The sequence below is a fragment of the Chroicocephalus ridibundus genome, chromosome 16, assembly GCF_963924245.1.
Source record: "Chroicocephalus ridibundus chromosome 16, bChrRid1.1, whole genome shotgun sequence".
In the NCBI taxonomy this organism is placed as follows: Eukaryota; Metazoa; Chordata; class Aves; order Charadriiformes; family Laridae; genus Chroicocephalus; species Chroicocephalus ridibundus.
The window spans coordinates 4,221,589-4,236,529 of NC_086299.1; the positions used below are offsets into that span (position 1 = coordinate 4,221,589).

The 14,941-nt window shown below is 36.8% G+C and overlaps 1 protein-coding gene across 4 annotated transcripts in view; it reads right to left on the minus strand.

The window, feature by feature from the left end:
* The window catches only part of PRKCZ (protein kinase C zeta), a 55,747-nt gene that overhangs the window by 27,002 nt on the left and 13,804 nt on the right, over positions 1-14,941 (minus strand). For all 4 annotated transcript variants that reach the window (XM_063353646.1, XM_063353645.1, XM_063353648.1 and 1 more), the window contains 4 exons: positions 5,733-5,818; positions 2,672-2,803; positions 1,345-1,426; positions 582-634 (listed from right to left, as the gene is read on the minus strand). In XM_063353646.1, the coding sequence (XP_063209716.1) occupies positions 582-634; positions 1,345-1,426; positions 2,672-2,803; positions 5,733-5,818 (353 nt within the window). The remainder of the gene's footprint in view (positions 1-581; positions 635-1,344; positions 1,427-2,671; positions 2,804-5,732; positions 5,819-14,941) is intronic.

The window sequence follows — 14,941 nt, forward strand, 5'->3', positions numbered from 1 at the left end:
AGTAACATTCTTGGCATACAGAGACTGGGTCAGATTGTCTACTACAAAAGAGCTGAAAAAACACAGTTTAAGTGTATGTTATTCTACTTGTATTCCCACAGGAGCTGTCTATAAATTATTAGGTATTATTTATAGGAAACATCTCAGAGAGCTGGATAGTTAATGTATCATCAAACTGAACCAACTTTCATAATGATAGCCTGTGGAGGTAGCCTGAGGGTGATAAAGGGTACACATCCATTAGAGAGAGCAGACAAGACAATGTCAAAGCCACCATTTGTTGCAAGGACCAATAAAGTCAAACCCTCTGTTAAATCACTGTTGTTCCAACATGAATGGAAGGGAGGAAAAAAAGAAAAACTCTCACTTTATGATTGGGATGAAGAGAGCTGTATACAGAAGACTTCTGAAAAATCCAACAGATGTGCTTGAAAAAAAAATACCAGTTTTCAGAAAGAAAACCCAGACTTCTTTTTTTAAAAGGTAGCTGAAAAAATATGACAAATAACTAGCTCTTTTATAAGGAGTTGTATGATTAAGAGTGTGTAAGTGTGAATTACAAAGATATTTGTAAAACATACCTCAGAGTCATCTTTAATGGTGTCATGTTTCCGGTTTGAAGGGATGTAGGGAACTGGAAAAGAATCAAACAAGTAGCATGGTTATCAAGGCCTTCATTAGAAATAATTTTAAAAATTGATAAATGGAAAGATGATTTAGCCGCTTAGGGTCAGCGGTTTGTTTTAAATACTACAGGACAGTTTATAAAGTTTTTCCACTTTATTCTTGTAATCCTGACAGTGCATCCTAAGGGCACTGCAGAAACAACTCTGAGACAGTAAGAAATTCATCAGTGAACCTTTGAGCCCAGAACAGAATCCGACAAGGCCAGAGCCGTTTTGGAGAATGGGTATGATAAGTGGGCCCATAACACAAGACAGGTCAAATCATCAAAAATATTAACCTAGAAAGAATACTCCAAATCACACAAAATTAAGAAATACTTAAAGTCTGAGGGTGTGCTGGTATTAGCATCATAGTTCAGACCCAAAGAGAAGGGGTTTTGTTTGTTTTAAAATGTAAATCTCTTGTTGCCAATTGCTCTGTGCTTAACTTGACATTCTGGAATGGTTTCAGAGCATATGAATTCAGGATGAAACCAAACCAGATGATATGCTTCAAAAGCACACACTTACTGTAACTGAGCCCCTAATGAGCATTTAGTCCGTGGGACTACACTAGAGGTAATCCAAAGTAAGCTTTAAAAACCCCAAACAGGTAGAGTGGAAACCAGGCCTCCAAATGGGGAAACACATGAATTTCAACTTAAGAAGAAGTACTTACTTCCATCAGTTTCTTCTGAAGGGAGGTCAACTTCATCATTTTTGTCGTCTAACTGAGGTTCTTGGGAAGGCATGACCGAATCCTTGTAAAAATAAGTTATATAGGAAAAAAACACCAATTTATGCAGTCCCTTTTAAGTGAGCGTGTCTTGCAACGCAATGAGAACCTTACATTTATATCTTCCAGAATGTAAACGGGATTTTATAGAAAGTATTTCTAAATATTAAAATTTTATAATGCGTTATAAAACCAGCTTACCAAAAGCCTAAATGCTATGCCAACCGTTCCCTACCCCAGATGTTTAGCTGTCTTCTAAAAGTAAGATTACTATATTTTATTGCAAAGTTCAAACTTTAATTGTATTTAAGACTTCTGATTCTGTTCCACATGGGAACTGCAACAAAGTAAGCACTGCAGCATGATGTTACACACTATTTAGTGCACTGGCATATTCCTTCCCTGTTTAAAAAAACATGAACTGTTACTCATTCTGCAAGAGTATTGCATAAATTGGTAAAGATCACAATACCAAATAGTTTTGTAGCACATTTGGACCCTGGTCTCATTCACAACTGATAATCATAGAATCATATGATTATGAGTTGTGAATAAGCAGCTAATGAGACATGTAGGACTACTCCAGCAGGTACGGCAACATGCATGAATAAATTGGCAAAGAATCTAGTAATGTCAAGGCAAGTCATACGCAATCCCAATAAAGGAAAATACTGGTTTGATTTAGAGACAACATTTAGATGCAACCACCATCAAGATACTGGCTGTAGTCTGTGATGGTTATGGCGAAGGAATAAAAAAATTCAGGGATACAGATTAATGATTAAAGCCTGGGAAAGACGCTAGAGCTGCCACTGGAATATATACGAGGGGAATGGAGAGGATGAGAACAGTCCTGGAGAAACTGAAATGGCAAGAAGAACATGAAAGCAACAAGCCTTTTTGCAAGCAGTAGTGCAAAGACCACAGTAGTGCCTTAGTTCTTAAAGCATTCCCATATGCTAAAAGGAACAAACACGGTCAATGACATCTCTTTATTTATCTGTAAAATACAATAGGTCTACTGGAGAAGTCAAACTCAAGCTTGCTCAAACTTAAGTCATATCACAAGTTTTCTTTTCTCACTTTGTCTCTACTGCTCACAATCCAAAGACTTGTCCTCCATAGACATTTAAGAACCTGAAAACCCAATACCACTGAGTATTATAAGCCTACAACCACATGCAGTATTTAATTACTTCAGATGCACATCTAGAAACAGCGACACAGGACACAATGAAACATCTTAGCTTTATACAGAATGCAAACTTACCATATGCTTTTTGCAGGTCAGTGGGACGAGTATATGACAACGCTTATGGACCAACAATTTGCAGTTGATACACTTGTAGCCTTGCCTTCCGAGCCCCCATATCCTTTCACTGCATTGGCCACAATACGCTCTCTAAAAGCCAAAATGCACATTATCAATTCAATTATCAGTTGCTTTCTTGTAGGTGAGTACTTAAGAATCCGAGAACCCACCCTACAAGAACCCATCCTAGTCACCTCCTAACAGATGGTCAATAATTCTTCTAGAATATCCACGGTTTCCTAATAACTGAAGGTTACACTTCACACTTCGAATTCAGTTAAATGCAGTCCTTTTTTAATGAATGTTAAGAAAACAACTACCTCAAGCATATGGGAGACATTACAGCCCAACATTAGCAAATCATTCGTAGAGAATAAGTTTATTCTGAATTTCAGGTTCTGACAGAGGTTACACAAACAAAACTGACAGGAATTTGTACTACACGATTACACATAAAAAGTACCCAAACTGACTGCTTTGGAGAAGAGTGGCACAAAAAGTTACAAAAGCCAAGTTAAGTATGAAGAATGTTCTATATCTGCACCCACATACTTTAACAGTGGCAGAACATCAGCAGAAACTTTGCATAATTAAAACTCACCTATGAAGTCTGATATAAAACCTTTGTACATTGCACTATTTAATATCAAAAAATACAGCCTTTTTTAGACATGCAACAAAATGGCATCTGAATAACTTAAATCAAAACAAGGACAAATTAAGAAGCCAGGCATCCTACTGCTGACTTTAACAGGGCAGGTCTTTAAATAATTTTTCCAGTGTATGCGTGCTGCAATCATTTTATCCACTTCAGCCCAAGTGCCAAGGAGCAATCTGAGATTCTTACATGCCAAGAAGTCACCCAGTCTCAGTTATCCCTCTACAGAGTGCACAGGTTGCCAACAGAAAACTTACTCATTATTCCCAATCTGCAAGTTTCTCCAGTAATTAGTGTACCAGGCTGAGCCACTGCCCATCGTTGCGCAGGCAGCAAATGAAGCCCTGCACTCATCCCCCATTCCAGGCTTGGGCAGAACCCTGCAACTGTCCCAAAGCCACGAAACACTGAAAGTCTGTTCCTCCCAGCAAACGGCAAGTTAGAGTGCGGTTATTCAGATCCTCAGACTAATGAATCACACACGGTGTCCTGCCCAAAAGCGTTAAGCTACTATAAATCCTTACCCATAGCATTTAAAAAAAAAGAAAAAATTTTTTAGAATGATCAAAGAATGGATCATTTTTAAAAATATTTTCTGCATGGAAAACAAAATAGGTAGAAAACAAAAATCAACTACATCCCATTTGTCTGTACAGCCAGTTCTTGATCAGGAGAAACCCGAACTGCATTGCCCAGGAAAACAGACCCGAAAAACATACTGCCTAGTAAGACAGGAAGCCTTGGACATCTATAGCCACTTCTTCCAAAAATTCCTGGTCCATCAGACTTTCTTCAGTCTGATTAAGACTAAAGAAAATGTCTTCGGCCCTAAAAGTGACATACAAGAAAATAATCTTGTGTACTTCAGACAGATGCACGAAAGCAAGGAAAAGAAAAAAAAAAAAAGGACATAGGTAGGGGCAGCTCCCAAATGCCTTCAGTAATACAGGTATCCCTCTCATACCTCTCCAAAACACACACAGCAATAACAAAAAGGTAGCCTTTACATTATGTTCAACAAGATTAAAGTTTAGATTCTTGCCTATGTTCACTTACTTGAAGTTTTAAAAGGTTATTTTGAAAAAAAGAATTAATTGACAAGGTAATACTCCAGACTTAAGACTTCAGTCAACATTAAAATTTGGTACTTAATTCAGTAATACATATAGGACCATAATGTATTATTAGTTTATACATTTTAATGTCACATTTTACAGTTCATGTCACCTTCATTACCAACTTCAGCTAGATACGGTTTGTGTTCTGGCTGTATGTAATTTCATTTGTATGCAGTTATAACAAAGTAGCCTCGTTTAGAATTGCTGACAAGTGGCCACGCTAATGAGGTTTCAAAGTCTTTACGTGTGAATTTACTATTTGCCTAATTTCCATTAAAACAGCATTATCTGTAACATTATGGATTATTAATGTGGCAGGTATGCATTCACAATGTTTCAAAGACTTATATTTTAACTATGTAGCAAATAAGCACAAGTATATCTTTCATGCTATAAATTAAAAAAATTGAGTTGGTGCACCACATTATACAAATGCATGTTATAATTCAGATATACAGCTTATTTTTCACACATCTAGTGATAAGGTACTGAGTTTTATGGGGCTTTTCCTTCTTTCAATGCAGTTTTGGGGTGGGGAGCATTAAAAAAAAAAATGCTGATTTCATTTAAAAAAGAAAGTTACTGCTGAATGCAGAAGTTGCCTCGCCTCACTGTACTCAGTTTTGCATGGAATTCCCCAAAGCGCACACTACATTTGAATATATGCTGCAATACTTCGGCATAATGGGATAAGTGAAGGAGGTGTCTCAGCCTTAAAGCTACATTCACTTGCTTATGTGGATTAACTCAGATTCTTAATCAGTTGTATTTTAGCTCAATGAACCAGGGTGGCTTTTTTTTCCTTAGTATGTTTATGTAATACCTCAGATCCAAAACAGTTAAAGCTAACAGCAAGAGCTCTAGTCTTTAAGAATCACAAAACATACTGAAGGTAAAAGATTACACTAACAAGCAATCAAAGTCACATCAAGAATGAGGAGGAGAAAAGCTGATCTAAATATGCATCAGTTTAAACAATCACTAAACCAGGTTTTTTTTAGAGGCTTCAAAAATAGGTAATCGCCACCAATCGTATATTATTAACTCTACCTCAGATTCGAAGATTTTCAGTTTTTTTCTGATTGTTACAACCTGAATAACACTGCACAGACTGAGAAGTCACATGAATAAGCATCTTGCTTTTCCTTTCTTTTCAACGCTCAAATACAGAAAAAGCACGGACTGAGAAAACAATCACCACAGGACATTACCAAAACCCAACATTTTAAGCAACAGTACTCACTCTGTTAAAACGTTTGGCTTGAAACAAATGCCCATTCACTCGGTACAGCTTCCTCCATCTTCTGGCTCCACGTCGGTAGATTGATTCTAAGAAAGAAATTAAAAAGGTGTAAGGAAGCAGCATGGTAGCACAGCGATACCAGACACATTAAGTTAAGCAAGTCGTGACTTAAAACAATCTTGCTTTTCTAAATATCAACGCACAGCTAAAATCCCTGCTGATTTTTTTTTTTTAAAGGCAGCAGTAAATGACAGCTCCTGCAGGATGTGCTTTTCACCACTGCCTCTCCCTTTTCTCCGTCCCTGTCTCCTTCCTCACATGATGATAATCTTGTTACAGCTTCTCAGCTGCTCAAACCCAGGTGAGAGGGGCAGATAACTGTTAAAGAAACAGCTTCCTCTGTAAAGCGACCATGCTGATCTCACCATGTCACCTTCATGTGTAAACATGTAACAGATGTTTGGTGCTAGTAATGCTTTAGATATGCAATACTAAAGATTTTACAAGTCTTGAGAGTTACATTATTTGATCTCATTTTTATCTTGGCATTAAACATTACCAATAATATTAATAATAAACAATACCAATAACATTACCAAGAAATATTAAACAATATTTCTTCTGTTATGGAAACAGTTCAAGTGCAGGTCTGCAATTACTTCTAATCTATTTTAAACGTAATAAGCAATCATTTAACTTGTTTAAGGCAGACTTTCCAAGGTGCAACACATGACAGTACCTAGCAGCTACTCCAGGTTAGTTTTGTTGTCACTTTTCACATACACAAATGCAGTTTCTGTGTGACTGGCTAATTAGAGAATTTCATATTTAATATTAAGTGTTGAAAAATGTGTTGTGCAATACCGGACTGTTTAGAGCAGCTCACAGCTGTAATGGTGACACAGCCAACCCTACACAACAGGGTCTATCACATTGCTTTATTTCTCTCTCTTCGAAAAGGTGCAACTTCTCCGTAAGAATCTCAATCTGATGGAGAACAGGGGAGGAGGGTTGTGCTGTTTGGGTTTTTTTTTTTTGCTTTTAAACTGAGAGTCCAATATTACATTAGCTGTTCAAGCTGTCCTTTAATCAGTTTAATACAAGTGAAACTATCTATAACAGCCAATATTGTATGTAGAAAAGTATGTAATGTTAATTAAAATGCCCCAGACAACACAGCAATGAACATTTAATAGAAAAACTTTGGCAGTCTTGATTGATAAACATTGCTATATTCTGACAAGATATTAAACTGTACATTTATAATCCTCAGAAGTTAATGCAAAATCTTTAGCGTTTCTGTCTTTCAAGTTTTAAACAGTTAAGTTTTAAACATCCACACCTTATCAAAGATGAAGTCTTTTTTTATTAAAAAACCCAAACATTTTCACAGTTGAAAGATAATACAAGTAATAAATAGTTTCTTTGTTGAAAAATTTTAAATTAATATTGAGCAAACCAAAATCACAGGCTACTGACATACAATGTGTGAACACTGACTAATACTGGCTCTGATTTTAGATACTCTATTTTTGTCCTTCAAAAGCAAGGCATATAAAAGTATTGAAGTTTCTGTGACTCCACAAATTTACAGTGCCAAATCTGCAAACATTCATATGTTACTCTATTTGCATGTGCAAATGTTTACTTTGCAAGCCTTTGAAACAGACATTACACTATTAAATGAATTGTTAACAATTCGGAAAAAACCCTCAACTTCTCAAAGGAGCCGAAAGACTGCACGCCATAGAAGCGGCAAAGACAAAATGACTAGAATAGCGGGGTATCACTTTGTATGTTTCACTCATAGCTCTTCAAAATCTGACAACTATAAACTTTAAAGTAAACAAACCCCCCTGCTTTTCCCAAGTGCAAATGAAATTTAAATGAGAACATAGCAAAACTACTGCAAAGTTTTTGCCTAAAAATATGCTCAAACATCAATGAAAACCTTTTCCACCATTTGTAGGATGACTTTTCACCAAGAGAAAAAAATTCACAAGGATTTTTTTCCAAAATAGCTAATTGATTCATTAGACAAAGCACCATATGGAGGCAACCTAATACATCTGTGTTCTGAACATTAGCTTATCATTGACATGAGGAATATTAAGTGAACGGTAAGTTAACAAGCAGCTTGTGATGATGAAGTCTGTAAATAAAGGAGCAAGTCACTACCTAATTAATGATAAATATTAAATCAAAGTCAGGGTTTTATATCATGTACTTGTGAGGCAACAGTCTAACAAAAACTGAACTTAATACAGCATCGCTTTAAGAAGTAGGAACCCCTACAATTTCCCACAATGACTGCCACTGATTCAGTGTGGGGTCGAAGGGAAATCAATTCTATTCCCTGTCTCTAACAGGGGCCAAGGTAAAAAAAATAAATAATGAGAAAATAGTGATCATTGTAAAATACACCTTTATATCACAAGTTCTATTATTGTTATTAGAAAATGAAATTAAATTTCTACAACAGAATCGTATGTTCTTAGTATTGTCAATAATTTTTTTTGTAGTCCATATTCAGTCACTGGCAAAAAGTCTAGTTGGGGTCCAGTGACTATCGGAGTACCCCAGGGGACAACGCTGGCTCCAGTCCTCTTCAACATCCTCACCAGTGAGCTGGATGGGGCAGAGCATACCCTCTGCAAGGTCACTGATGACACAGAACTGGGAGGAGTGGCTGAGAGACCACACAGTTGTGTTGCCAGAGAGACCTCAACCCCTGGAGAACTGAGGAGGCAGGAGCTTCAGGAAGTCCAAAGGGAAGTGCAGAGTCCTGCATCCAGGGAGGAATAACCCCATGTACCAGTATATGCTGGGGGCCAACCAGCTGCAAAGTAGCTGTGAAGAAAAGGACCTGCGGGTCCTGGTGGGCACCAAGTTGAACATGAGCCAGCAATGCACCCTTGTGGCAAAGGCAGCTAACTGTGTCCTGGGCTGCGTTAGGAGGAGCATTGCCAGCAGGTCAAAGGAGGTGATCCTTCCCCTCTACTCAGCACTGGTGAGGCCACATCTAGAGTACTGTGTCCAGTTCTGGGCTTCCCAGTACAAGAGAGGCATGGCGCTACCAGAGAGAGTCCAGAGAAGGGCCACAAAGATGATGATGGGACTGGAGCATCTCTCATATGATGAGAGGCTAGAGCACTGGGAGTGTTTAGTCCAGAGGAGAGAAGGCTCAAAGACATCTCATCAATGAATACAAATACCTGAAGGGAAGGTATCATTAAGACTGAGCCAGACTGGTTTCAGTGGTGCCCAGTGACAGGACAAGAGACCATCAGCACAAACTGGAACACAGGACAGGAGGTTCTTCTGTTCCATCTGAACATCAGGAAACACTTCTTCCCAGTGAGGGTGACTGAGCAGTGGAAGAGGTTGCCCAGAGAGGCTGCAGAGATACCCAAAAGCTGTCTGGACATGATCCTGGGCAACCTGCCTGGAACAGCCTACAGAAGTGGGCTAAAATGGGTATTCTCCGTATCTAGTAATGCACTCATGAAATGAGGACATCTTCCCTAAAAATTCACTTAATGATAATGGTAGATTATAAAAAGGAGTTTGGGTTTTTAATATTATTATTTTGAAATATTATCAGCTTCAGAAAATCCTAACTAGAGCTATACTAGATCAAAGAAACCACCCTGAACAAAAAACAGATTCTTAAAATGGCAGCATTATGTATCTTGAAATAAGAAACAAACAATTTATTGTCAGCGTTCTGTGTAATGTGTGAACCAGGCTCTAATCACAGTATGCACTTCACCCCTACACTTTATATGGGAAAAAGATACTTCTGAACCTGAAACAAAATGTTTTGATACGTGTTTTTAGAACACTTTAGAATAAAACAAGTAACGGATTCCATGATTCTTGATAACCAAAAACTAAAATGAGTTCTTACAGCCATGATTGATGCCAGCCACATAGAAAAAGGAATGCCATCAGAAAAGCATGAGTATTTAATTACCGTGCGTAATGAAAAGGGCTACTTTTTCATTTATTTTACAGTTCACATCAGTTAACTCATTAAGGACTTTGAGTTAGCTGCTTGGAGGCTGAAGGAGATATCATATCCCTAATTAAACAAAGTAATCTTTCCTCTCTCATGAATATTAAAGACAAGCCTTTGCCCAGCAAAAAAAATTTTTAAATATTCCTTTTATATGTGCACAACTTTAGAAGAAAAAAATAAAAAGATATTTTAAGCTGCTAACAGGGACAAGAAGTTCTTATTGGGGAACACAAATACATATTTTAATTACAACGAATGTACTGAACTTTATCTACTTCCAAGATTGGAAAATTGGATGAAAAAAAGACTGTTTTTCAAGTTAAGATTACAAGGGAAATAAAAATACTCAAACTGAAAGCCTGAAACAAAATTAACCAGCTGCTTCTAAATAGAAAGCAGTGTGAAACAACTGGCTGTTGCTGTTGTGCAATTCTTCCCTCTGTTGTCAAGCTGTGCAACTACATCCCTAGCAGTAATGCACAATGAACCTTGTAAATATATTTAATAGTTCTTTTTCAAAGACATTCCCTAGGGTTGGGGTTTTTTGTATTTTAAAAAAACTGTAGAAAAAACTTAAGGAAAAAAATAAAAGACAAAAAAAGTATCATGGATAAGTGTATGAGCAATTTGTCTATTGTTCAGTGTTCATTCCAAATTAACTCATCTACAGAAGATACTCTCCCAATTCAAAATGTCCTCTTCAGAACTTCACAGAAAGGATGTGAACCTTGCCTTTGGTAAAGTAGGGAGAAATAGAAGGCAACACAATTATTTTTTTTTAAATTACACCATACTTTCCCAGCACTGGGGAAGGAAAACAATTTAGAAGACAGTCCCAACCTGCCCCTGAGCCCAAAATACTATTTTTCCATTTGAGAGTTTAGAAATGCTTGTATTTTCCAGAATACGTAAGAGAATTCATCAGTTGCCTGAAAAGTGTGGTTTACAACACAAATGGCAGTAAGATGGCCACTAAAATCTATTTCCTCTGCATTTGGATTTACAGATGCAATCCCAAAGTCTGCTTTTATGTGATCAAACTATTACAAAATCTTTTACTATACTAAGCACAGAGATTATTTGCTATTGCTGCAAATCACTTCTCAGATTAATGCAACTTGTTTACAGGCCAATTATATTGCCTCCCAGCTGGACAGTATGAGAATGCCCAGTTTTTGTTTTGTTCTTTTAATGTTTGGCTGAGCAGACAAGCAAGCATTCTTTCAAAACCAACTCGTGAATTACAAGTAGGAAATTGATACCGGTATTTCAGATTGACTCTGAACTAGATAAAAAGATAACATATGAAAATAATCAAATATAAAGACAGAATAAATTTTTGGGAAAGTATGTTCTGAAGAACCTTAATAGTATGTTGTTTCACATATCTGTTACTTAGTATGTCCCAAATAGTTAAACCAAAATAACAAAACTGCTTTCTGAAGCATGTAACAGACATACATTGTATGGTCTGTTAATTGGCCCTTCTTTCAGTTATGAATAAGCTGCTACATGCAGTTGCCATTCCTTTTCAGAAATTAGAAAAGGAAGAAAGTATCCTTAACAATATACAGGTATTAAGTGCTTTCACCTCTTGCCATTATTAAAATGGTCAGAAGATATCATTTTATTTAATTTAAAACTGATTAGCAGCTGGGGAACCATATCCCCATACTTTTCTTTTTCAACAGACACTAAAGTTAACTACAAAATCAGATCAACCTCTACGAAAAAAAAATCAAGCACAATGTCTTGGTTGCTCATATTCACATCTTCCTGTTAAAGTGGCTCCGTGCCATTGCAAGGTGATAAGTCACATTTACAAAGACAAAGCCATCCAATAAAAAAAGGAGGTAACATCTCGTTTTGAAAGTCTCTGCTGCACTGGTGCTGTATGCCCCTTTAGATCAATCACACCTGTTAATACCTTAGGCTCTTTATTTAAGTTAAAAACCTCATATGAATGGCTTTTAGAAAATCTGGATTGCATTGTGATTAAAAATACTGGTTGCATTCAAAATATGTGAGGAAATTAAGAAACAAGGGATCTAAAAGACCTATTTTTACAGGTCAAGCTTTCACTTTCAAACAAAAAAAATACCTTCTATTCACAGAAATATAAGAAATAAAACATTTAGACAATACAGAAGTTGTCTTTAAAATTTCCCTGTACTTGTGATCAACAGAGGCACTGATCAATTGGAAAAGTACTGTGGGTGAGGCCTCAGAGACACACCTCAGAGAAGCACCCAGCATGGAAGACAACAACGCATCCTACCAGAATAACACGCAAGGTAGTTCCTTTAGCTAGCAAACAACCAGGAGATATCCATGGATCTGATTTAACAGCTCTTCAGTAAAAAAAAAAAATAAAAATCCACTGATACTTTAAAAGAGATATTGAAACATTTAGTAGCCAACACCTTTCGCAGAATTATTTCTTGAAAATTGTAATGGAAATGTAACCCTCCAACAACCACAGCGAACAAATGCATGCAATTAGCTCGGCACATTTCTGGCAAATAAACAACAAGAAAGAGAAAGATTTAAAAAATCTCATAATAAGATATAGCAAACCTCATGTTTTTAATTGATCCAGATTGCCTTAATATCAAGTATAAGAACTGTAATTGTTTTGGTGAGGCTGCTGAGCGCAGTAAGCCCCATGGCTAAAGCTTGCACATGAGCTGGGTGGCGCACAGGAACAGACAAATATAACTTGAACCTCACACAAAACTGAGCATCACCTTCAGCAAAGAAAGGCTGCACAATTTAACCTATCCACATCACATTCAACAATTTGTTTCTTTCATTAAAGACTGCTGTACACGTAGGAGTTGAACAACTGAATACACTTACAATGTTACCAAGATGGATAAATCTGGGATCAAACTACCACACGAGTAGGATTCTCCCAATGACCTGATAGAGAAATTGTAGCAGGTTCAGGTGGTCTACTCACTGCCACACTGATTCTAGAACACCAACTGTGAGGTCAATCACAGAATTTGACTAACAGCCCTGAGTTTACTCACATATTATCTAGTCAAAGCAAAAATGTTTGGTCAATTAAGTGAAAACAAATTTGGTATTCGAGCATCAAGACATTTGCTGAAAAGTACTGATTTGTTTTAAACATATAAGGATACACTGACCTGTATATAGGACCTACAGAAGTTTTTGTAATCTTTCAAACATACACTAATGAACTTGATTTCCATTTTCTTTGCAAGGGAAGGCCCACCTTGTACAACTCACCTTCCATTTATTTCATCCTTCCTTACCTGTACAATTCTATTTGTATTTCAAACTGCTGTTGAACATGAGGCTAATAATCAAAGAACTACCAAAAGTTTCTAGAACCTCTTCTTCAAATGAAATTGAAATTAAGCTAGCAAAAGCACCCTGCCCCACCTCCCTGAATTTAAGCAATGCATTTATCATGGGCTGTTCATGCCTATTTCTCATGAAAAGCATGGAGCTCCTATTTTTTGGCTGCTACCATTTGTATTAAATTGATGTTATTTTTCTTCCAGTGCCTATTGAATTACTTTATTTGCCCTCAAGTGATAGGCATCACTACCTATTTGATTACATCATCACAAAAAATGCAAAATTGTTCAAAAAGCCCACCAGCTATTCAAAATAGATTTAACATTTATTTCAAATTCATAAAACTTCCATAAGGCAGCCTTCACAATGCCCTTGAAACCATTATTTGGTTCCTACAGTTCTCAGTGTTTGGACACATTTTCTGAGTCAGGCTGTTTTCTTTCCCAGCGTGGTTCCATTACTTCAGCTTATGGTCCCGCTCTAAAACAGTTCCATTTCCCTCCCCAATATTTACATCATTCCAGTATTATCAGAATGACAGAAACTCAGATTAGCTATTGCTTCATAAAGGTGTACTTTATCTTTCCTAAGAAATCAGACTCTTGAGACTCCTTCTCTGAATTCCTTCCAATTTAATCAATCGCCTGCTAATATTATACCCAGAAAAGTATGCAATGCCTCAGTCTGACAGAGGCCACGATTAACCTGCAGCAGCACTAATTCTCCAGATCTATCGCTTTTCAGTCTGACAGATTTGACACATCTGTACCTCACAGTACTTTCTTCTGCTACATAATTTCAGCTTGCTTTCTTCCTAATAAGTTCACACAATGTCCATGTTTGTATGTCACAGTGAGTTCTATGATTTGGGCTCAGTTTGTATCATTCAATAAAACTAATCTAAGAGATTCTCCTATTTGTACTTTTACTCCTCCTAAGCTTCCTCATATACTATATGGATATAGCATTTATACATTTCACAAGTATAACATAAGAAGTAGAGTTTGCAGCAATATAAAGTATCACTAAACTTATTATTTAGTGACAGTAGCCAAATAAAAAAAATCTGAATAGTTTCAGGAGTTACTCATCGTATCTGTTACGTTCTGGATTAATGATTATACACTAATTCTAACAGCAAACTGAGTAAGTCTTCCAGCTCAGTTAATTCTTTTATGATGCACAGATTATTGTTTCCCAAGAAAGCAGCCTTCTATCCCAGAGCTTCTCATCCTTATAGGGAAAAATTTTGCATAGGATACAGTCTTATGTACCTGCCCCTTAATCTGGTCTGTTAATGGAAAATTATAGTTAAGACGTTAAAGAAAGCACGTTAAAATATTTCAAATGAATGATGGTACTTGTCTTGCAGCTTTTGGAAGCAGGCTTTCAACTCACCCCATAGAGGAAAGGAAGACAATTATAGCAGATTTGCAAAGCTTACACACTGCTTCCCACCTAAACCCCTTTTGATTTCTACTGCGCTCTCCATCATCTCTGCATAATACAAGATCTGCTGTGTAAAATCATTTTATGATAGCTATTCCTTCTAACAAGTTTAAAGTAACATTGAGACACTTGTAGTGCTATTGTTAAAAACAATGATTGCACCTTGAAATTAATGGATGGGTTCCAACCCCAGACCTATTGTTTCAGGCTCTACAATATCAATTTTATCACAGCCTGACTGAGGCTCTCTTTTCTTTGCAATCCCTATGGGCAAGAATAATAGTTTTTATCAGAGTTGACAATCTAAAGAACAGGGAGTCCTGTGCTAGTCACAGGGCATCTGTATCTGCTTTACTGAAAAACATGGTAGATAACCTAAATTTTTGAAAGAAGCATATAATAGCAT